General features: G+C 41.9%; 1 protein-coding gene and 1 pseudogene across 1 annotated transcript; both read right to left on the reverse strand.

The window, feature by feature from the left end:
* Positions 1–1,416: 1,416 nt before the first annotated feature.
* On the reverse strand, positions 1,417–17,565 carry LOC136498617 (vacuolar protein sorting-associated protein 54, chloroplastic-like). The gene is made up of 19 exons (XM_066494506.1): positions 16,656–17,565; positions 15,821–15,883; positions 15,537–15,616; positions 14,589–14,706; positions 13,873–13,947; positions 11,554–11,710; positions 11,371–11,459; positions 10,873–11,117; positions 10,496–10,667; positions 10,317–10,400; positions 9,407–9,750; positions 8,985–9,138; positions 8,540–8,621; positions 7,876–7,955; positions 7,593–7,754; positions 7,214–7,281; positions 6,485–6,565; positions 6,100–6,347; positions 1,417–1,960 (listed from the first exon to the last, which is right to left on the reverse strand). The coding sequence occupies exons 1-18, from the start codon at positions 17,427–17,429 to the stop codon at positions 6,209–6,211; spliced, it is 2,967 nt and encodes a 988-aa protein (XP_066350603.1). The 5' UTR covers positions 17,430–17,565; the 3' UTR covers positions 1,417–1,960; positions 6,100–6,208.
* A 1,783-nt stretch (positions 17,566–19,348) lies between these two features.
* Positions 19,349–19,947, reverse strand: LOC136495546 (protein ALP1-like; annotated as a pseudogene).
* Positions 19,948–25,556: the final 5,609 nt, after the last annotated feature.

Here is a 25,556-nt window from a genome sequence, read left to right on the forward strand (position 1 = left end):
GGGGGCTTGAGCCCCCCCCCCCCCCCCCCCCCCCCCCCCCCCGCCCCACCGCTGGATCCGCCCCTGCTATAACTCAATTCTTCAAGAATGCAAGTCGACAATCTATATCTATATCTCTTATAAAAACAAACCCCACTATCTTTCAATCTCCACATGCAAGTCATCCATATGACATACTCCACTAAGTGCCACATCATCCCTCTAATAATTGCTACAACATCTTCCATTAAATGCAAGTATTGTTTTCAATCTATCAACATACAAGGTATGCATATTATGCACATTGTACTATTTGTTTGCCTATCCCATTCTCCTATAATTTGATCTAATATTCTATAAACGTTTTATTTGAATGTTCTACGGCAACATGCAAGGTATTCTTAACTTTAAAACCCAATGGCACTACTCAGGCTCAAGTTGTATATAGGAGTGTTTACCTAAATATTAAACGGCAAAGAGTCAGTCACCTACTATTGAGTCATTATTCTAGCTAAGCAATCCATTAAATAGGAACAACTCACTAAATTGGCTAAACGGATAATTAAACAGAAACGTGATATTGTTGTATAGCATTTTGTGTTTAAACAGGCTAAACGACCGTTTAAACAAACAATACAGGCAGAGTAAATATTGCTCACGTACATTACAAGGTAAAATATTGCCTATAATACATTATCAAATAGGTGAAATTCTGCATCGGTGCTATACATCACCCACATCCACAAATTGGTTATACTAGATAAAGCCCTTTGTATTTTGAGCACCTCCAGGTAGAATCGTAAACCCACACCCGCAGATGAGGAAGGAGAATTTTATACCTACAAATAAAAATTTACACCCACACCTACATGGCTACATCAATCATGTCCAAAAGGTAGAATTGCCATCTCTACCCATCATAAACTAAAAATGTTTTCCTAGCTTCTCGATGGAAAAAGAAAAAAATTACTCTCCATTCAAATTATAAGATGCTTTGTCTTCTCCAGATACTTTACTTTGACAACAAACCAAAGTCAGAAATTCTCCTGTTAATATCAGATATATAGCTATAGCTTAAAGTTACTAGACTAGCATTTAACAATTGATTATTTTCACATAAGAAATAATCCCTGTTTTTCAACACTACTTCGGCAGTACTTTTCAGCGAAGAAAACGTTTTTCTTTCACAACAAATCAGCATCAGCAACCAAATTTCAGCGAGCCGAACAGGACCATAATAATGTGAAGTCATGACACGCACAGACTCAACGAAGAAAACGTTTTTCTTTCACAACAAATCAGCATCAGCAACCAAATTTCAGCGAGCCGAACAGGACCATAATAATGTGAAGTCATGACACGCACAGACGCCAACGAAGGTTTTGCTTCTCAAGAAAAGGAGTGGTGCAGATGGATGAAAGAAGAGAGATGAAAATGGAAGATAAACAGACATGATCCTTTTATTTAATACTCCCTCTGTTCTAAATTACAGGTCATTCTGTCTTACATTAGTAGTAGCTTTTAGTATACATCTAGGTAGATAGCTATGTATCGAGAAAAGCCAGATGAACTTACTTATTAGATATAGATATATACGTAGCTTGAAGTTCTGCCTATACTAGCATTTAACAACTGATTAATTTCACACCAGGAAGAATAATTACAAACATTACAGGGATAAAATACATGGGCTGCCATCTCAACGGCATATTCGATACAATGGACCAAACAGCATGATGCACCATGCAAAGAATAGGTCGTGCTGCCAAAACTCAGGTTTCCTCTATACCAGCATCTAACCGATATCAGCTTCCCAAACGGGAATCAAATTACTATGAAACAAAACAAAACAAAAAATATGGCCTGAAATGGCAAAAGCTGTGGAGCCAAAATTTCATCTTGGGAAGTGCGAGGATCAGCATGTTACTTTGTTGACATCAGAGGAGCTGATTTTTTTTTTCACTACCCCGCACAGCAATACCTGCATCGAAGATTTTGTCAAGTTCAGAATTTGTTTTGCTTGGAGCCAGTATTTTAAAAACCGCTAAGTGCTAGACTCCATAGGTAGCCACCTAGGCAGCAATATAGGAAAGTGGAATCAGTTTTTAGTTGAGCTGGATCATAATCACATTACCTACCACTCTACAAATGCTTCCTACTTAAGCTTCCTACTTGCTTTTCTCCTCTGTTTAGACTCCCTCTCCTAGTTTCTTTTGTTTCTTGTGGAGTGCAGTCTCTCCTGCTCTCTTGCTGGTCGTGTTGTTTTGTTCTTTTAGCCTCTCTTTGTACAGCTTTTTCCCCTTTTTCAATTTTTATAAAAAGCTCTTACAGTGGGGGTCTCCCTTGCTGTATTCTCAGGTAAAAAAAAAAGGAGTACTTGTGTTTTTGTATTGTTACTCAACCACTACTAGGTGAAGTGGGCATTCCTCTAGTCAGATCGACTTTGTTCTTACAAGAAGTGGGGATAAATGTGCTTGTGTGGATTGTAAGGTGCAATGTTTTGAGGCGCCGCGCTTACAAGTGGGGATAAATGTGCTTGTGTGGATTGTAAGGTGCAATGTTTTTGAGGCGCCGCGGCGAGGCGCCGCGCCCGACCCCCTTCACAACGCCTTAGGCGTTTGTGGCGGACGCCTAGGCGACGCCATACACACATTGTAAGGCGTTGTAAGCTAGAATTTTATATACTAGTGGAGCACATAGATACCTCGTTTGTTGCCAATTCTTGAGCCCACGTTCCTTTCTTTCCTTTCCAAAAGCTCTTCTCCCGCACTAGTGCAGAGCAGACAGCAGACAAGCAGAGCACATACATATACTAGTGCAGCAGTACAAGCAAAGCAAACAGCAGAGCACGAGATTTGGAAAAGGGGCCCGACGGAAGACAAGCAGATAAGCAGAGCAGAGTGGAGGCGCCCGACGGAGGCGCAGAGAGCAGAGAGCAGAGCAGACAAGCAGAGAGCAGAGAGCAGAGAGCAGACAAGCAGAGCATACCAGGCGGAAGGGCCCGACGGAGGCGCAGTCAAGCGGAGATGCAGGGGCGGAAGGGCCCGACAGGCTCCACGGCAGGGGCGGACGGCCAGATGCAGGGCCGGCTCCGCGGCAGGGGCGGCCGACCGGTGGACACGAGCAGAGTCCGTGCCCAGCGGAGGTCGAGGTACGTTCGCCGCCTTCTCTCTTCCCCTCTCCTCGCCCGCACTCGCGGTGAATGACTCACGCTCTAGATTTCCCACGCGAAGAAGCTACCTGGGCGCCCGCGCGGTCAATTTCCCGCGCCTCGGTCGATTTCCCGCGGGGCCGCGCTCCTTTTGGCCCCCTTCCCCTACGACCGGCATCCGTGGGGGGGTTGTAGGCGTCCGCCCGACGCCATTTGCGCCTAGGCGACGCCTAACCCTATGAGGCGGACGCCATACACGCTGAGGTCGTGGCGACCCCGACGCCCAGGCCCTCGACCAAGCCTTGTCGCCTAGGCGACGCCTAGGCGACGACTAGGCGACGCCTCAAAAACATTGGTAAGGTGATACCTGGTGAATGCGTGGTTTCCCAGCACAAGCTAGTGGTGGCTGACTTCCGCTTTCTAGTACGAGCTCGTAGGGTTAAACAAGCCAAGATTGCAAGAACAAAGTGGTGAAAATTAGAAGGGGAGGAATCAAAGGTCTTCAAGGAAAGAGTTATTGAAGAGAGCCCTTGGAAGGACGAAGGCGATGCAAACAACATGTGGGAGATGATGGCAACATGCATTCGGAAGGTTGCGGCAAAGGTACTTGGAGTGACCAAAGAAAGTGGATACGACTTGAAAGGCACTTGGTGGTGGAATGAAGATGTGCAAAAGGCTATCAAGGAAAAGAAGGAATGCTACAAGCGCTTGTACCAGGACCGGTGTGCAGACAGAGAAGTACAAGGTGGCAAAGAAGACCACAAAATGAGCGGGAGAGACGAAGGGGCGAGCTTACGAGGGTCTTTACCAACGTCTCAATACGAAGGAAGGAGAGAAGAACATCTATAGGATGGCTAGGGCTCGTGATAGAAAGACAAGGGACCTCAACCAAGTCAAGTGCATTAAGGATGAGGGAGCAGCTCTTGGTGAAGGAGGATGAGATCAGACATAGATGGCAAGAGTATTTTGATAAGCTGTTCAATGGGGAGAATGAGAACTCCACCGTTCGGTTGGACGACTCGTTTGATGATGACAATAGGCGCTTTGTGCGTAGGATCCAAGTGCAGGAGATTCGAGAAGCTCTGAAAAGGATGAAAGTGGGTAAAGCGATGGGTCCAGATGGTATTCCGATCAAGGTGTGAAGGTGTCTCGGGGATTTAGCTATAGTATGGCTAACGAAGATGTTCAACAATATCTATCGATCGAACAAGATGCCTGAGGAGTGGAGAAGAAGCATATTGGTACCAATCTACAAGAACAGGGAAGACATCCAAAGTTGCACTAATTATAGGGGAATTAAGTTGATGAGCCACACGATGAAGCTGTGGGAGAGAGTTATCGAGCATCAACTGCAAGGAACGACACGGGTATCTACAAACCAATTTGGTTTCATGCCCGGAAGGTCAACCATAGAAGTAATTTTCTTAATAAGACAAGTTATGAAGCGGTTCAGGGAGCAGAAGAAGGCCCTACACATGGTTTCCATTGACTTAGAGAAGGCTTATGACAAGATAACAAGAAATGTTATGTGGTGGGCGTTGGACAAACATAAAGTCCCAACAAAGTATGTTACCTTCATCAAAGACATGTACAACAATGCCATGACTAGTGTACGAACAAATGATGGTAACACAGATTACTTCCCAATTAAAATAGGACTTCATCAAGGGTCAGCCTTGAGCCCGTATCTCTTTGCCTTGGTAATGAATAAAGTGACTAGGGACATTCAAGGGGATATCCCTTGGTGTATGTTGTTTGCATACGATGTAGTGTTAGTTGATGAAAACCAGGCAGGAGTAAATAGGAAACTGGAGTTGTGGCGACAGATCCTTGAGTCCAAAAGTTTTAAAGTCGAACTAAAACAGAATACATGATATGCGACTTTGGCAACGCTACAAATGAGGGAGACGTGAGTTTGGAAGGTCAAGTGGTGCCTACGAAAGATACATCCCGTTATCTAGGATCGATGCTGCAGAAGGATGGAGATGTTGATGCAGACGTTTGCCATAGGATTAAAGCAGGGTGGATGAAGTGGCGCCAAACATCTGGCATTCTCTGTGACAAGAGGATACCACAAAAGCTGAAAGGCAAGTTTTATAGAATGGCGATTAGACCCACTATGTTGTATGGAGCAGAATGTTGGCCTATAAAAAGACGACATGTCCAACAGCTGAGTGTCGCGGAAATACGTATGTTGCATTGGATTTGTGGTCACACAAGGATGGATCGAGTTCGGAACGATGATATACGTGACCGTCTAGAGATACCACCAATTGAAGAAAAGCTTATCCAACATCGGTTGAGGTGGTTTTGCCATGTCTAAAGGAGATCTTCAGAAGCACCAGTGCGTTGTGGAGTTCTAAGTCGAGATATCAATGTGAAAAGAGGTAAGAGGAAGACCGAAGCTGACATGGGAGATGGCAATTAAAAGAGATTTAAAGGGTTGGGATATACCTAGAGATCTTTGTTTGGATAGAAGTGCTTGGAAAACAGCTATTGACGTGGCTGAACCGTGACTAGGGGCTCATGTTGGGTTTCAACTCTAGCCTACTCTAACTTGCTTGGGACTAAAAGGCTTTGTTGTTGTACTCAACCACTACTATAGTGTTCCATGTGCATCTGAAAATTCATCAGACCATTACTATCCAATTATCTATGTTAACTCAAAACAAGTACTGTACAAATTAACTACTAGTAGCTCATCTGATGGCCCATTTTTCGAAAACTTATCCATTTCAATGATAATTAATATATAAACCTGAATGCACAGTTGGACTGATTCAACAACCAACAACCCCATAGATATATGAAGCGGTGTGCGACAAATTGCTCTATTTGTTATAGCAATGAAATACACAATCAGAATGCATTGTAAATAAATGCAGGTATTAACATCAGTGACAAGCAAAACCCTAAAATTGCCTATGAAGAAAGAAGGCAACAATCAGAAGAAATAACCAAAGCAGTACCTGCACAGAATCACGCCGAAAACGGCAACATCTTGGAGCACTTCCCATTTAACATATTTTCCACCATTGAACATTTGTAGACATGAGTCAGTACCTAACGTACAGTCAATCATTCACCAACTTTTGTCCCAAAGTTCTCAGCCAAGAATTCATCAAGGAGACCATAATTTGGAATAGTTTCTGAACTGAAGTTCTCAGCTGGCAACTTCCGGATGCATGCAAGAATATGCTGAACATCTCGGCATAATCTGGGTCACAAAAAACAGCATATGGTTAAAAAAGATGCAAGGAAAAAAAAAGATGTTTAAAGAAAATAAGAATGCAACAGAGTCTTGATCCCTTTGTTTTTCCTTGGTAAAAGGAATGCACAGATTAAGCAGCATACCTATTCTTTGCCTGAGGAGTACTGACTTCCAATTTTGAAAATGCTTCTGTAATATGTGAATGGAATATTTGAACCACTTGCCTGTTGCACAAGAGTAAAAACAAATCAGCAGCCTGGAGACAACTTACAATAAACAATTTTACATAAATACATCGAAAAGTAAAGTCAAACATGGATTAACTTCCAGACAATCAATTACAATGCAGCATAAATACAACTGAATCTACAGACACTGATTTTTATAGTAACAAAATTAGGAAATATAGAGAGATGGAAGCAATACCTTATAAATTGGTTTGTCGTGTATTACGATTGCGATATTTGCTTTAAATAATTTTCTGAGACATGTTCTAGGTATCATGAGGAAGCTGATCGACTAAATGCAGGTCATGACATGCTTGAGATATTTCTACCTGAGAATCTTGCAATTCTCCAAACGGATGGAAAATATATAGCACAATTAATTAGGGGAGATGGTAAGACAAGTGGAAAAACGGTGATATCTTACAATTTCTGTTCTCGTGTATTAAGAATTTTGATATTTCAATCATAGTACGGTTAAGTGTTTTTCCAAGGCATATTTATTCTGCAGAAGTGGGTCACTCATAGCTGAAAGTCCCCAAATTCTCAAAGAGGGAAAAAAATATTACCTAATGATTCCAAAGATACAATAGGTTTGCAGATGTACATACAAAAGGAAAGAAGTGGTTAGAAGTGAAAATCTTTTACCTGAATATTATTTGTACGTCAACCTCAAGCAATGTTTGAGAAAGGATACGATGCAAATAGGTAACTTCCTGCAAATTATTTGCATACAAACCTCAGAACAATTAACTCAAGAAAGTAAACACCTAAACTTATGAAACATATCCCTTGCTTGAGTTGAGGGATAAATGATGATAACAATGATCTTGTTAAAGAGACCAAAGACTGCAACTTCGTAACCAAGTAACAACAAATACATGACATTTAAAACAACTATTTTTCATAACTTAAATAAGCACAGATAAAAATTTGTAACTAAACTAAAACAAGATAAACTCCCATTGATAATCAGGTAAACATCTCCTGCGTTTTCGAGAAAAGATAATCAGGTAAACATTAGTACCTTTGTAACAGCTTTAGAAAATTGACTTGGCTGCACATCATTATCCTCTGGGCCATTCCAGCCTTCCACAATTTGGGGTAATTTTCTAAGATTTGCAAGCAACCTCTCTCTCATTATCTGGACGAGTTTGCTGTGAATTTCATCTCGATGGATCTTGTAGTCCTGTTATTTCATTACAAAAAACTTCTATGAAATTGCATTCATGAAAGGACAAGGATAGTTGCACTCAGGACTAATGAGTCACCATAACTCATAAATGCCAATATAAAAATTAGAATTGCACCTGAGCTACTCTATCCAGCTCAGACATTAACAGCTGTTTGCGTGCTTCAGGTATTTTCAGGAAAAGTACCCGCCTTATATCTGCAGTTTCAAGGAAAACTTAGAAACACTGGAAGCAAATATACCATACACTGACTGCATTTTGCAATATATATCCCATCACTCGAGTTGGTGTGCCAACATTTTTGTACACAAGATTGTAGCTAGTACAGAGTACTAGTTATTACAGTGTTTCAACTCTTTAATATGGAAGAGACTAAGCAATTGTACCATGTGATTAATATGAAGCTATGAGCATGTGTGGTCATTTCACAGTTTTGTATGAGACTTAGTTCTCCTTCGGTCTGTGTGTATTGTAGCTATGGAGTATGGACATTGTGAAACAGAATTAGTATTTCAAAATTATATGGAAGGGGGATCCAAAAAGAGCAAACCAATATAGTGCATGTTTGGTTCCCAGCACCAGCAATTCAGTGCAGCGAAAGCAAAACCATGACAAGCTCATGGGGTAATTTACAGTTTGGACATAATATGCTAAAAGTTTAATTGGTCAGGCTGTAGACTTGTATGAAACATGGTCTTTAGAACTCCAGTAGCTAAGCATCCTGAAGCACTTCAAGAATGTAAGAAATGGTAATTTGCAGAAGATTAAAACAATTGTTTACCTGGAATTAAAGAATGTATAAAACTAATGATTTGACTCGCCAAAGCTAAATGCTTAGACGTAATTGATTTAAGTCCAGACACCTGAGAAGCAAAACAGAAAAAAAAAATGTCAATAAATTAGAACTATTGCAAGGAAGAAAACTGAGCTTCTAAATCAAATAAGCTTTTGAGGTTGATCAAAGCCTTAGGCACATGCACTGAAGTATTGACTGTTCTGACAAACAAATAAAAATTGATTAAAATAGTGTCCATATAGTAACAGCTTATTTTGCAAATAGTTCTTCCATGCAGCGATGCATGTGGTTCAGTGCATGCACCCTCAGGTTGTTTAAAAATGCAGACAAACATTACTCACATCAAGTGAAAATCACAGTAAACATTTGCATACAGTTGTCAATGAAATAAAGAGGCATTGTTAATAACTGAAACGGCATGCTGATGTACCTGCATGGCTCCTGCACCAAGAACAAGTTGGCAAGTCCTAGTGTTGAAAAGCTTTAATAGTTCCACAACACGTTGGACCACCTCCAAAGATAGTGATGGTAAACATTTACTGATGTCAACGTATTCGGATAACATCTTCAACAGTATCAAACCACTGCAAAACCAATAAAGCATTGTTAGAGAGAAGCATGGGTTCCAAAAAAGAGAAAATGTGCTTTATATTAATGCAATAACTTAGAACAGTGAACTCTAAATATAACAAGAACAAATCAATAAAAGACATATGGCTGTATCAAATACTACCATTTATTTAAACTAAATTTACAGATTGATGGCTACTGAACCATTTCATTTCAGCAGTGCAAAGTTCATAAGTAGAGACCGAATATCAAATTATTGAAAGGTAACTATAGACGACTAACCAGTTTACCATATGATAGCCAACACCTCCATGTACAATCATTTGCATGGTGGACTTCAGATTCCCAGCAACATTGTTTTCAGTCTGAGAAGTGGATTCAACCTTGCTTTCACTAGTCGATGTTACTTTGCCATTATCAGCATTATTTTCAGCAGCTGAATATTTCAGTTCTTGACTTGTAGGCCGATGATCACTGAACTTTGAGTTATCATCAGTGCTAGGCATCTCCATGCCATTAACAGAAGAATAAGTGGATGAAAGTGAAAGAACGATTGCTTGAAACTCTTCAGGAACATCCACAGCAACCCATGTCTCTTGGACAAGAACTGCTTTGATTTTTGTCATCTTCAAAAAAAAAAATGAAAGTTTGTAGTTTGAAAAAATAGGGGAAACACAATTTAGTTTAGCTAGTCTTAACTATCAAGCGTCTTGGATAATCCAAAACGCACATAATTTGATTAGCCAGAGAAGATGAACTTCATTAATTAAAATATATTATTCCACCACCATTTTGATCTGAAAAATACTCCCTTCGTTCCGAATTATAAGTCGTTCTGGCTTTTCTAGATACATAATAAAAGCTAGTATCTAGACATAGTGTATATCTAGATGCATAACAAAAACTATGTACCTATAAAAGTTAGAACGACTTATAATTTGGAATGGAGGATTTCACAGTAAAGATCAACTACTGCCAATGTAAAACAAAAGGTATAAAGTTATAATCAAATTGAGCATCTGTATTGTATTCAGCTTGATGGACAACCAAGTCATCCATAACTAAGAGGGCAAGTTGGGTGCTTTCAATAATGATGGTCAATAATTATTTTGGAGGTTTCTAATCAAATAGGTGAAATTTTGAATAATAGGGTTTAACTTCAATGATAGAACTGCACCATTGTTTTACTGACCCGAACATTATGCTGATAATCAACAAATTGCTTCGATTGTTGCTGTAGGATTCCACGAATGTTGTAACCCAACCTGCCTCCAATCTACAAGAATAAGAGGCTAAGATAACATTATAACTTGCTTATATGCAATTAATGCGGCTGATTGTGTATTTATTTCAAACAAGAAGAGACGTAACCTTTTCTGTAGCAGCTATAAATTCTTCTGTTATGTTGTAGATGATCAAGAATTCTTGAAGCCTTAACCTGGGATGTAAAGCAGCACGAACACCTAGTAGCTTAGCCCATCGTCCATGGGCAGCATCACAAGCCGCGAGAACTGCTTCAGTGTTTTCTCTCAAGACATCAGCCCTGCATCAAATGCAAACAGTCATGCAACTTCTTTTTGTATGGTACTTATATAGATAATTCAGATACAACAAACAAAAGCTTGGGTTATTCAATGTGCTAATCTGTTATGATGACTTATCACTGACATACTGTGACATCAGAAATGAAATTAATTTGCATCTTCACATGGAATAGACAATAGAGGGCAAGTTGCAGCTCAACTTACCGAACATTCTTTATTGAATTTATAATGGAAAAATCATTTGTTTTTCCTTGGATAAATGGGATCTTGGAAGTACTCCGTGTAAGACTATTAGAGCCCCATGAAGAGTCATTCTCTTGGGTATCAGAAATAACTGACCCACCATGTTGTAATGTAGGATTACTGGAATCAACACTTAACGTTCCATCTAGGTTTCCCATGATCCACTCAACTATTCTTTTCACTTCAGCTGCTTGCTGTAAATGTACCTGAAATCATAAAGATGTCAAAGCCATTATTTTTTGGGGGTTTTTTTTACTAACATATGGTACCTAGTAGGGAGTTTGTATTTGATGTGCACCCATTTAATACAAAGTCACATGTCATGAAAATAAATTACACAATCAGGACATAGGCTATAGAGGCCAACATAAAGATTGTTTAGCGGAACCAAGCGTCAAATTTTGCCCAGGAGCTTTGCCCCAAATAGGAAAATGGAATTCTTGTTAAGAGCTAATTTACCTGTACTATCCTAAAAATGGCAGATAAAAGTTGAACAAATCCTTCTGATGAAAGACTCCGCAACTTATTTGCTAAGGACTGGCCTCCAGCTGCAGTATATGTTAAAAGGTCAAAAGGCAAAGGAAGGTTAACATAAAAAATGGAAAAATCAGAAAAGAGAAAGTGACTGGGTGCAAATAATACCGTCAGCATCGGTAGCTCTGTCTCCAGTTATTGAATCAGAATCTATTGGTCTGGCGGTTAAAACTGGGAGTAATTCTGCTACTGTGGCTTTGATTGAAGCTTTCATAACAGTTATAAGTGTATCCCGGTAAATTCTAAGAACTGCAGGAAGTTTGTCCTGAAAATTTAAAAACAAATCACCATATCATTATTGCTTCCACATACATAAATATTAAGGTACTGTTTGGCTCTAGGGTGGGACAGGGATGAAGTGGGATACCACTTGGGACACTCGTCCCAGGAGAGGAATATTCCTCTAGATTCACAGGTACTCCCTTCGTTCAAAAGAGAGGTACGCGCTCTTCCCTCCAAGACCCCCCCCCCCCCCCCCCCCCCCCCCCCGCGGGCGGGCATTGGCAGGCAGAGGCATGGGCGCCTTGGTGAGGGCGACGATGTGCAAGCACACCGGGGAGGAGGCCGTTGGGCGAGGGCCAGCGCTGGTGATGGATGAGGCGGTGGCAGCCACGTTGTGTGGGTACAATAGCAATGGACACACCGGACGAGAATTGGGCAAGGCCCGGGGCTAGCAGACGCGCCGGTGGTAGTGGCGTCATGTTGGGGGTTGCCACATCGATGTACAGGCGCGCACGGGAGGAGTCAGTGGCGTCGTGTCAGAGGTGGCCAGCGCCAAAGCCATGGACAGCGAGCAGAAGTGGGCGCCGATCGGGAAGTCGGGATGACAACTCGGTTGGGGAACAAAGAAGGTCCTCGAGGATGACATCTGGGGCCCACCTAACGGATTGTCCAACGGATATCAAATGGTCCTACATCCTCTCCCTTCCCATCCCTCGTACCAAACGCAAAACACGGACATCCCCATCCCCTCAACCAAACGCAGAGATGGAACCATCCCATCCCAAAAAACTGGGATGGATCCATCCTGTCCCTCTTATCCCAAAACCAAACACACCCTAAGTATAGCGGTATTAGTGGCCTTGATACTAAACTTCTAGCAATATACAGTCTCATATAAAACAATTTATATGGTACAACCTGAACTCAAATGTTCAGTTGCATAGCCTTTAATAATTCAAACTGCACTTATATGTAGGTTTTATAACCGTTAAACAACGTTCGCTTATGTGTACCACACTAACCTCGCTAATGACATCAGTGATGTAAAGTAGGACGTAAATTTTAAAGAGGCAGCTTCACTTTCTGTCCAAATAACTTTTGAGATGACAGACTATTACATGAATGACTTAGTCTCTCATCTTATACAAAGTTACAAGTTACAAATAAAATCAGGCATGCTTCGTTCATCACCGTAGTTTGTTAAACTTTAGGCAAGAAAATCCAACCAAAAGGGCGTACCCAGTGCGCTCTGAGCGGGGTCTGGGGAAGGGTGTCAGTGGCAAGCCTTACCCTCGCCTGTGCAATGCGAGGAGACCGCGACTCGAACCCGGGACCTTCCGGTCACAGGCGGTAAGACTCTACCGCTTGCACCAGGCCCGCCCTTCAAGAAAATCCAACCAGCTGTGGTAATTGTTTGATTCGCGTCGATACTTCTGGCATGCTAGAGTTTTTCATCACTGGGTTCTATCTGTCACTGAATCGTTTCCATGCAAAAGTTTGCCTCAGCTGTGGCAGGCGTTTTGTCCACCACAAAAATGGAATTGCCACAATTGTCAGAAAGAGTTATGGCAAACTATGGGAATGATATAAACAGGTCCAAATGTTGATGTCAGATTGTGTTAAACCTAAATATTATGCTATGGCCCTAGAAACCACCAAAATGCATGTGTATGAACACTCACTTTGTTCAGATCAAGCCTCCATCTGAATCTCTAACCCAATAAAAAAATTATCAAAATCAACAGACTATCATTAATGAAAAGAGTGTCTCATCAATTATCATTCATTCAATTTCAATACTCTAGTTTCTATATATGTTTCTACAGATTCATTTTTTTTTCTAAAACAGCAGATTGGTTTTTGACTGGAATCAGCAGTTAAAACCTGATTGTGACTCCTTTTATGGTGTAACTTGTACAAAGCTCAAACAATTTCCTCGCCATAAACTGGATATTCTTCCAAAAAAATATTTTTATGTACCGCTTTCAAAGAGATGCTTCCAAAGAAAAATAAGTCCAGAAAATGCTCGGTCGTCCATATATCAAGGAACAGGAATTCTGGATGCCAGAGTAATTTAAAAAAAAAAGGTAGCAACGAGATGCCTCATATGAATAAACATGTTAGACAAGGACTCATCTGCAAGTGCACACAGGCTCAGCTGACAACAAAAAGGTAATTAGAATGTAAGACAATGATAGAACTAACCGTTCTCAGTAGGCAAATAATGAGGGGGAGGAGTCGATCCCTAAGAATAAAACTTTCCTCCTCGTCTACGTTACCCTGCAGTACAATGGTTGAGACATTGAATGAGCATAAGAACAAAAGGGGGCGAAAATCTATTAGTTCCATAGTGTGATAGATTAGAAATCAATAATAATCTAAGGCATTGTTAAGTGATAACAGATCGTTATTTTTAACAGAAGTGATTACTTGGAGTTCATTGCGAATTTGGAAAACATCAAAAATACCAGTTCATGTCCATGGTAGTTATAGTGTATGATATATGATGTAGTATGAAAATTTTCAAATCATCTAATACCACATGAATTTATTTGCTTCTACTTAACACATGTTGAAGACAAAACTTTTGCCTTTCATTTTAAGAAACTACAAGATAAGTAGGAAAGGAAAGAAAGAATAACTTTTGGTTAATCAGTTTCCCTTTTTAATGAACCTCTCAAGAAAATGGTAAAAAAACATGTTGTGTCATGAATCTGTTGTTCTCAAAAGTAATTTTAACAAAAATAAGTATGCTGACAGAATCATTAAATACAGCATCAGTATTCTCAACTTCAATTAGCAAATATATTAAAATACAATCATATATTAAAGTCATCAGTGCATCTGCAATCCAGTAAACCTGGCAGCCATAGACCAACTTAGAGTTATATACAACTGCAAAAGATTCGAAATGCACACACCTCATGGTCTGTCCCATTCAATGGGCTGGAAGCCTTTCTTTTCACAGTTGATAAAATCATAGCATCTACAGCTTTTGCATCAGGAACAGCAGCATGCACAAATTCTGCTGAAAGAATGCTACAAGGATGAATATTACCAAGTTAAACAGCGATTAACTAATGATAGAAGGTATAAGTGAAGGGTATCGCTTTTCTAATGGCCAAACAGAACGAAATTCAAGGTCCTATATTAATAATAAGGGCGTACCCAGTGCAGAGAGCTCCCGCTCTGTGCGGGGTCTGGGGAAGGGTGTCAGTGGCAAGCCTTACCCTCGCCTGTGCAATGCGAGGAGGCCGCGACTCGAACCCGGGACCTTCCGGTCACAGGCGGTAAGACTCTACCGCTTGCACCAGGCCCGCCCTTCTCCTATATTAATAATAAGAATACAGTTTATTTTTCTAGAATTACAAGGTCCAGTAGATAATTGATGTGCTGGTATCAAGCAATAAGGTCACCCAATTCACTTGATAGATCTGACCACAATAACCCATCCAAATTTGTGGTCTGGTCAATCTATTCTATTTAAAGGAAAGGTGTATGAATCAACATTGCAGAGCATAGATGTGATGCACATACTAAAATGCTAAACTAAATCTATTTAACAATCCAACATATAAAAGTTCAGCCAAATAAACCACAGTTCTAGGAAAGGAAAAGAATGGATTATGCATTCTTTTCACATTGGGACGAAATACAAAAAGGGTAGTGGCCCTTTCTAAAACAAGTCAGCTTATCTCTGTGGCTAGAGAAAATTCCCAACATTTCAGTCAGAAGTTCAGAACTTACACCTATGTTTCCACAACTAGAGTAGCCTGCAAATACTCATTCGATCTAAAAGTTCTACCTTCTATGTTAAAACTGTGCATCCTGCTGAGTATTCGAATTTATGTTATTTAATCAGAAAATACCTGTTCACTGAATCTAGTGATGTTCCCAGCTGATCTCGAATATGCCGAAAGCAATAAAGCCCAGCAAGTTCATCAGTATCCTGATTGACAGGAACAAATGTTTATGGATCGTCATAGTATAAGTTACATACGTTGCATGTTTCTAAGATAGTCGCCGCGGAAGATGCAGTATTTGTAGGCATATGGCAATTAAAACAATTAGATAGTTTGATTCATTGGAAAACCACAATTGTTGATGTGTCAACAGTACATTGTATCAGATTTAAACGAGTTGGGTAACTTACTAGCAAATTTTGCAAGTCATCAATGACATCGAGGGCACCAGCACAATCTGCTGCTGCAACAAGCTGCAAATGTAGAACAAGATTAACAAATGAAAGCAGAGGAAAGGAACTATTAAAACTAAAAGAAACAAAAAAAATAGGTTTGTCACATTACAAGTACAAGATTTAGTACGAAAACAACTTTCCTTGTTGCAGCCCAAGTCCAAACAGTTTTAGGCAGCGAACGCCAGGATTGCTAATCCAAAAATATCTCTATCAGATCTCAAATTCACATACTGGTCATTTTACTGGCATGGATGATAATGATGATGTTCAGTTTTGCTAGCAGGATATAATATCATTGTTTGCACTGGGGCCTAGAATGCATTTGTCCATCGCTATATTACAGTGTTCCAAGGTCGCAATGCAATTGCAAGCAGCATTGATGTTTACGCCCCTTTGTATTGAGAATTCGAGCAGTCATGGGCTTATGAGGCACATGCACAAGATCAACTCCCCGAACAGAGCCATTATAGGCATTCCATAAGCATTAACAGCTGATGCCCACAGATAAGCAAAGAGTGGAAATGTTCTTTCCATTTCAGTTGGGAGGTGTGGCAATGGTCCATCAACAAAAAAAATATTTCATCTCTAGGTTTTTCTCATATAACAAGTTCCAAAATATACCACAGTGTAGTTCCATGTCAGGCTACATTTGACATTTTCACATTTGTAATAGCCCATAGCCCATGAGAAAATATGGCGTAGTGATCAACAAGTATTCCAGACAACTACATTAGACTGATCAACAAGCAAGATGCAAGGAAAGACAAAGTTGTCTGGTAAATGCACTCACCAACTTGAGCGCAGTAAGCGCCTGGCTGACATAGAGGATGACAGTGAGCTTCTGCTGCAGCGCCACCAGGTTGCCTCGGGTAGCATTGAGCTCTTGCACCTGCCTTGCTGCCCCGACGAGGTACCCCGTGAGAACACGGACCACCTCCCTGAGCTCGCGGATCCTCCCTACCGCCGTGACGATCTCCCCATCAAGCCCGCGCAGCCGGCCCTGCGCCTCGTAGAAGGACTCAGACCGGAGTGCTATCTCCCGCACAAGGTGGGCCTCAACGACGTCGAGGTGCTGTCCGAGGCGCTCCTGCAGCGCGTCGTCGTCGAGCGGGCAGGCGGCCTGGAAGGTGGGCCCGTCTTCGAGCGCGAAGTCCTCCTTGAAGAAGAGCGCGGGCACCTCGCGGAGGCAGGCGGCGAGGCCAGAGGAGGCCGCGGGGGCGCCCTCGGCGTCAGAGGAGGCGGCAAGCTCCGCGCTGGCGTGGAGGCGGATGTCGGCAAAGCGCGCGAAGGGGTCGGAGACGGCGGCAAGGTAGGGCGCGAAGTCGGCGCGGGTGACCTCGCTGGGGTGCGACGGCGGTGGAGGAGCCGCATCGGGTAGCGTGATGGTGGCGGGCGGCCAGGGAAGCCAGGAGTAGGAGGAGGCGGCGGCGGAGGGGAGCGGGTTGTTGAGGAGCGCGGTGATGGACTGCGGGACGCCGCCGGGGGGGGCGGTGGAGGTGGGGGAGTCGGTGGAGGAGGAGACGGAGGCGACGGAGGTAGTGCGGAGCGGCGGGCGCGACGCCATCGCAGCGGTCGGCGGCCGCAGTGTGGTCAGCGGAGGTGAGGAGGCATGGGGGGATCGGGATCTGGGAGGCGCGGCGGCGAAGCCGGGTGGGAGGGGTGTCAGATCTGGCGCCTGGACGAAGGGGAGAAGAGAGGGAGTAGGGTTTGTTAGTTTAATGTTATTAGTTGTTCCATTGGGTATCATATTATTAGTTGCTTCATCGATATTGGGTATAAGTTGTTCCATTGATATTGGGTATTTATGTTATTGTATACTCTAGAGCAAAAATCAAACATCGATCGACTTTATTATTAGCAATGTCAACTTCGATCCAGTCATGATGCAAACTTCAAACTGAAGCTCATAAAATAAAATGAAACTATGGCACTATAATATGACCTACCTTTGCCGACACTTTTTAGAGTGGACAAAGGGTACCTTTACCAAGAGATAGCCTCCCACCAAAACCTTTGCCGACAATTTACAAACAGTCACGTTAGAAGCTAGATATCATATGTATGCATGTGTGAAATTAAGCTTGCAATGGATTGTGGTCGATGGTAATCATATTCAGAGAAGCTAGTTGACAGCCCCTTCACGGGCTAACGGGCCCTGACGCTGGCCATCTTCGCCATGGCTGCCTGATATTGACGTTTTCTGACACCCGCTTGTCGGGGATCGTGATGTATTGATTCCTAAAGCACCTTGGGTCATTGCTGGAGGTCCGTCTCGACAGGCACTAGCCCCTGAGTAAGGGGGTGTTTGATTCGAGCTACTAAATTTTAGTAACTACTAAATGGTTTAGTCATTTTTAGTAACTCCAGAGTTACTAGAGAGGACTAAAGCCTTTTTAGTAGCTTTTAGTCATAGCGTTTGGTTAAAAAGTTACTAAAGTGACTAAAAGCTACTAAATTTAGGCCCTGTTTGGTTTCCATAAGTCAGGTGACTTATTAAGTCAGGTGACTGAAAACAAGTGACTTATAAGTCATGCCTATTTGGTTGTAGATGACTTATAAGCTTATTAATGACTATGTATATATATATAAATAAAAGTAGTTGCTGCATTTTGCAAGCAGCTGTTTCTCTCAAGTCTCAGCTATCGTATAGACAAATGCATTCCCCTGCTATTGCTTCTGTAACTAAACTACACTTCTCCTGGTAGCATGGTATATACAAGCAGCATAGAAGTCAATCAGTAGCGTGCAGTGCAGCGCTCTCCATGACGCTAGCACTCCACCCTGCGCTCTGGTTTGGTGGTGATATTCTGAATCCATCTCATTTTATTGATTACAAATCCATTACAAATATGCATACAAATATCCATACAAGTATCAATACAAGTCGTCACACAGAAATACAAATTGCATGGTTCGGCATTGAAACAAATACAAATTACCTCCTTCTATGCAATCCTTCCGCTATCCAATCACGAAAAACGTTCATGTTATGATCATCACTCGTGTTTTGCCCCTATGCTTGAGTTGCATGTCTTCGACGTTGGTGTCGGCGTCGTAGCCGACTAGGCTCATCCACCATAGGAATGAACTCCTCATCATCATCACACTCTTGGAAATCTCTATCCTCCATTTTACTCTCTCTAATGTAATTATGTATAGCCATGCATGCTGAAATAATTTGACTTTGTTTTGGTGGTGGATAAGAGGACATGTGTAACAAAATCCTCCACTTGTTCTTCAGTACACCAAAGGAACGCTCTATTGCATTGCGAATTTGGGAATGTCTATGATTAAAGGTTTGTTTTTTACCTCTTGGTGGTGGACCTTGATTGTACTCCTGGAAATGATACTTTGTACCTTTGTACGGTGCAAGATAACTAGGCTGGTTAGAGAAACCCGAGTCCACCACATAAAACTTCCCTACAATGTTAATGTTAACTGTTAGAAAAGTGGCAATCATCGAATTGATCAAAGAAATGTTTATCAAAATCCAAATTTACCTTGGGGAGGATGTGGGAAGAGGCTTCCAAATTTGTCAAGTGCTGCCTTGAATACCCTCATGTCATGAACCGACCCAGGCCACCCAGCAACGATAAAGGTGAATCTCAAGTTAAAATCACAAATTGCTAGCACATTCTGACTGGTCTTTGATTTTTGGTTCATGTGTGTGATGAGCTCTGTCTTTGGCACGACCACCTCTATGTGTGTTTCATCAATGGCTCCAATGCAATTGTCAAAGAACGGAGCAAACATTGGATTTCGTACTCTTGGATGAGGTGTCCTAAACTCTGGATCTAGTGGCAAAATTATGTCTCCTGCCAACTTAACCAAACATTCCAACACTTTATCAAACTCCTATGAAGTGTCTCCATTGATCTAACAAAACGATTTTCAGCCTGCCGAATAGATTGAGGGGCACCAACCATCCATAAAAACATTGCTAAAGATTCCACTGATGACATCCTCCTAGTCGACCTCAATCCATATGATTGCACTAGTAAATTGTGCAGGCTATCAAACACTGCCCTTTCCATTCTAAACATGTTGTAACATTCAGTACTATGCCCTAGTGTCCGGATGACCCAATCATATCCACTCTCTTTAGCTTGTCGGTACTCTTTTCTATTTGCCATGTTCTCAAGGTGGTACGTACCAATGAGTTCTGCAGCGCTGAATATCAAGTTCTTCCTCCGCTTTGCTGCTGCGGCCTCCTCTTCCTCCTCTTCTTCATCCTCCTCTACCCACTGGTCCATGGTGGCAGTAATCCAGTGCTACAAACAAATATGCAGCATCAAATTAGTACCCATAAGTGACAGAATAGGGTGGCTCATATGCACAAGTTCACACCAATTCAAAACATGCTCACAAATATTACTCATGACATCCATACTTCACTGAACACAAATAGTTCAAATCACTTGACACAAATACTTCACATCACACAACAAAAAGTTCAAACGACATGACACGATTAAAGTTCAAACAATATAACAAGATTACAGTTCAAACGACATGACTCATAGCACATGACTTTAACAGCTACACAAATCCTCTTTGCTTGCAGTGCATCTGGATCCACACAAGTCGGGCTTCAGGAGTCTTGATAGCTCTAAAGAAGGCCCTCTTGTTACCATCCATGAACAACTCTGAAGCCACCCACATCTCAACGGAGGCTTCAGCTACCCTACACTCTTTAGCAAGAGCTACACATTCATCCATCTCAGCTTGAATTGCTTGGCGCTTCTGCTCCATGATCTGGGCTTGTGCAGTGACAATGGCCCTAGACTGAGCCTCCTCCCTCTTGGCATAATTGTCCTCTTTCTTCTTCCCTTCCTCCCTGTCAATCTTAATTTCAGCAACCAGTCCCCTAAGAGCTCTGATCATGGGACTCTTGGTTTTCTTGGTAGGGCTCTCTCCTGTTGTGGCAGTGCTGCTGGGCCTCTTGCTTCCACTACTGTTGGTAGGCCGATTTAGACCAGTGCTCATGGGACTGTATGGGTCATCTTCTCCAGTGAGATCATAAAGGTCTCCTGCAACACCTTTACCTTCGCTCGGCTGATTTTCTACCTCCTCAAATCCAGGACAAAATGCAGATGTTCCATCTACTGTCACATGATCGAAGATCAGCATCAAATCATCTAGGTAGGGGGGCACTCAGTCCTTGAACATTTTGTAACACTCAGTTCTCCCCTGAAATATGAGAAAAAAGGTCATGAGTACCTGTTCATAAGCAACAAACAAATTAATTTGGCTAAGAACAGGATCAGTTACCTTGGTATTAGCTTGCCACCATGTCTCGCTTGCCAGGATTTCACCATTTGGACCTCGGCCTAGTCCACTGGATTTCACCTGTACCTCTTTCCAAAAAGTTGCCAAAACCTTTGCTTGGGTGTACCTATTCTTCATAGCCTTCACATTATAGTTATGTGCACAAGCTCTACGAAAATCCTTGCATATGTTCTTCCACCCAACAGAGGACATTTGATTGTTCGGGCGATTCCCAGCACTAATCTCACGCACGACTAATTTAAAAAAAAAGTTCTAACCTTTGTTCATTCCATTTAGCAATATCAAATCCACGCTGTAATGCATTGCAACTCGATTACAAAACGATACTATGACCTACATTGCAATTGTGAAACACATCAACGCTGCAAATGTTACCTCATTGGGTCGTCTTCCTCCTCATCAGAGTTCAGAAGCATGTTGGAGCCATCGGGCGCCATGGACCTGCTCCCGTAGAAGCACTCCTCGTCATCGTCCACGTCGATGCGGCTTGCACTCTGTGCCCGCGCGGCATTGGTCAGGGACCTGGCGCGCGCAACACCTCCACCACCGCGCGCAGCCCCTGACCTCGCCGGACGACGAGGGATGCCGGCGCTGGACGTGGATCCACGACCACCTGCACCTCGGCCCGTAGATCTGCCGCGACCATGCGTCGCCACAACATGCTTGCCGCTGCATCGACGGGCAGGGGCCTCGTTCGACTGCAGCACACGCTGGTAGTCGCCCAGGCCGGGAAACACCGCCGCTTGGGAGTTGAGGTCCAGGCCCTCCGGCACGGGCGGATCCATGAAGGGAGGAGCGGGCGGTGCGCTGAATCCACCCGAGCGCCGAGGAAGGACTCCAGCCGTCGCTGGATTGAAGAATCCGGCCGCGCCCAGACGGGGCAGAGGGATGAATCCAATCGGCGGGGAGTAGTTCCCGACCTGTGATCCGTCACCGAAGAACTCATCTTCCTCGTCGCCAGCCTGGGAATCATTGAAAAGGTTGAGCAAGTTCCTCAAACTGCTGCCGGCCATGGTGGCGGGGGCGGCGGCGGCGCCGAGATCTAGAAGTAGCCAACGGTGGAGAAATGGGAACGGTGGCGGGCGGCTGCGGCGGCTCGTGCGAGATTGGGAGGGAGGAGGCGGCGGCGAGAACGGGAGGGAGGCAGGGGAGGGGTTGTCTGCGGGTGAGAGGGGCGCGTGTTGCGGCTGCTGCTGATAGGGTTGGGCGTGTGCCCCACGCGGAAAAGGTGTGGGCCCCACACGAAAAAGAGTGACTTATAAGTTTTAAGCAGGGGTGAAGCAACTTAAAACTTATAAGCAGGGGTGACTTATAAGTTGGTGGTGTTTGGCAAAATAAGTCACTTTTTTCACTTTTTAACTTATAAGTAGGTGACTTATTTGGAATCAAACAGAGCCTTAGTAGCTACTGGACGAACCAAACGGGCTGTAACTTCGTCAACCCCCATGCAGATGTTCGAGCAGCCTTGTCAGCGAAGCTTGTAGAGGTTCATGGTCGGTGCGAGGAAAACCGGTAATAGTTGAAAATGTAAAATAGACTCTATCTAGATGCGAGTGGTATTGGCAACGCGCCCATTCGAGGCAAAGTACCGGGATGTCAAAATGTACATCGACAGAAGCGTGGTAGAATAACATGAGGCCAGAGCCGATGCAGCTTAATGATGGCCTCGACAGCCAGCTGGACTGGGAGGGGCCTTCTAGCCCTACTATGTTCTTCCTATTCCTCCGATTAGCAACTGCTTGTTAGGCAGTGTTTCTATCCTCCTTAATATTTCAATCCCTAAATCTGTGTTTGACTTTCATCTCCTCATCTCCAAATAGCTTCTAAGTCTCCAATAATGGAGCTCATATGTTCCCTCTCTACATGACAGATGGGCTGCTTTGACATCTTTGTAACTTTCAGAAAGAAGAGTATTGAGCAGTTATCTAATTAATTTTGGTACATTTTCATTTTGTTCAATTAATTACGACTGTTTTAGTTCAACTTTGACAATTCAATTATTTTTTCCTGAGTTCTAGACAATAGGCCCAGGTTAGCAAGGATGCATTTAAGAAAATTCACAACCAGCAAAAAAAAAGAACAAATTAAACTAATAATGTTATAATAGATAATATAGTATTTTGGTGCTCATACAGCTCTTGTTGGTATTATCGTCTTCTGCCATCCCCAAAATTTAGATCCTACCTTGAATTGATGCCTTGTACATATTTTCTTTACTCTCCTTCTCCTTTTCCTTGCCTTGTATAATAACCGGCAAGTTTGAATATAGAGATGCACATGCGGCACGCATGTATTTATAAAAAAATATCTTTTATAGTGAAGGTGTATCAAAGAAGTTTTAAGAAATCAATTCTTATACTTGAGCTCATAGTTCTAGATTGAATTCTTTTGGGAAGTCTGTGTGAAAAAACAAAGTTTCATGTCTATAATGTAAATAAGGTCCAATTTAGTTGGAAAACCAGGGAATATATTATATTTTAAAAACGCATTTATATTATTAATTAATCATATCTTCTACAACTAAAAAGAACAAAAGTAAGATTATTTTTTGTGCGACTTTTTTTGGGTCGCTCCTCCCTTCCGGCCGTGCGATACAAAAAGAAACTGTCATCCCTGCGATCGCCGCCTGCTTTGAAGGAAACAAATCGATCACCTGAGTCCACATGTATAGAAGGAAAACAATAATCATGTATGCAGGTTATACATAGTGAGACTCGTGAACCTTCTGCAATTTTCTAAACGAATATTCCCGCCATTAGTATATAAGTCCGTTCCCCTGCGTTTTTTCATGCTCTCATTATCATATAATATGAAAGTATTGTTGTGTTCATCACGATTTTCAGTTGACTACTCCCATTAGCATATACTTCTTCTGCCCCAAAATATAAGTCATTATGGGATACGTGTAGGTCAAACTTTCTAAACTTTGACTAGGTTTATAAAAAATACGTGCAACATTTATATCTCCAAATAAGTTTATTATGAAAATATATTCAATGGTCTATGCAATGATACTAATTATGTATTCCCTAAAAAAACGATACTAATTATGTATTATAAATATTAATATTCTACAACTAAAAAGAACAAAAGTAAGACTATTTTTTTGTGCGACTTTTTTTTTGGGTCGCTCCTCCCTTCTAGTCGTGCGATACCCCGCGTGATAGAAAAAGAAACTGCCATCCCTACGATCGCCGCCTGCTTTGAAGGAAACAAATTGATCACCTAATGCCACATGTATGGAAGAAAAACGATAATCATGCATGCAGGTTATACATGGTTAGACTGGTGAACCTTCTGCAATTTCCTAAACGAATATTCCCACCATTAGTATATATGTCCATTCCCCTGCGTTTCTTCGTGCTCCCATTAGCATATAATATGAAAGTATTGTTGTGTTCATCACGACTTTCAATTGACTACTCCCATTAGCATATACTTCCTCTGCCCCAAAATATAAGTCGTTATGGATACATGCAGGTTAAACTTTCTCAACTTTGACTATATTTTGTAAAAAATACGTGCAACATTTATATCTCCAAATAAGTTTATTATGAAAATATATTCAATGGTCTATGTAACGATACTAATTATGTATTAAAATATTAATATTCTTTTATATATAATTGGTCGAAGTAAAAAAAGTTAACTTCTCGGAAAGCGAAAATAAATTCTATTTTAGAACAGAGGGAGTATATGAAAGCAGTGTTGAAAATTTTTTAACAATCAAGTTCGTCTCTGTCTGATTGATAAGCTTAGATATCATAATAGCATCAAAAATTTCGACTCTCATAGACACCCTCATGGATCAATGCAAAGTATTCCAATCCTACGGCATACACAAATTGTAACTTTAAAGTTATGATATTTTTAAAGGGTGGACAATAAAGACCATCTTAGACGTTCTGGCATTAGAGTATATACGTGCAGACACATAGGCATGGTGGTGCAAGTGAGTAGCCATCAGGAGTCGAGAGTTAGGGGTGTTTGGATCCCAGGACTAAACTTTAGTCTCTAACACATTGAATTTTTAGATATCAATTAGAAAGACTAAACATGAGCTAATTATAAAATTAATTACATAAATTATGGCTAATTCGCTTGCCAGCGCCGTGTACAGGATGGTATGGAGATATGGTGGAACTTATTCGTGGATTTGTTGGTGCACGAAAGAAATGGATATCGGAAATCTCTTCCTGCCGGTATAAAAAATGATTTTAGCCGCATCACGAAAAGATCTACACAGTAAAGTTTGTGAGACTGCGACGCCACGCTCTCTGTGACTATGTAAATTTCACGAACATAGCCTTTTGGATTAAATGTCACCTTAACGTCGGTCATATACTTTTACAGTATTGTTATCTTATCATACGATTCGTGTGTTTTTAGTATAAAAGTTTAG

Source organism: Miscanthus floridulus, chromosome 12 (genome assembly GCF_019320115.1).
Source record: "Miscanthus floridulus cultivar M001 chromosome 12, ASM1932011v1, whole genome shotgun sequence".
Taxonomy (NCBI): Eukaryota; Viridiplantae; Streptophyta; class Magnoliopsida; order Poales; family Poaceae; genus Miscanthus; species Miscanthus floridulus.

Coding starts and splice junctions, on each gene's coding strand:
- LOC136498617 (XM_066494506.1), bottom strand. CDS start 17,429: ATGGCGTCGCGCCCGCCGCTCCGCACTACCTCCGTCGCCTCCGTCTCC. Junction 11,460..11,553: donor CAGAGCTACCGATGCTGACG/GTATTATTTGCA, acceptor CATATACTGCAG/CTGGAGGCCAGTCCTTAGCA. Junction 9,751..10,316: donor ATTATCAGCATAATGTTCGG/GTCAGTAAAACA, acceptor TTTTTTTTGAAG/ATGACAAAAATCAAAGCAGT.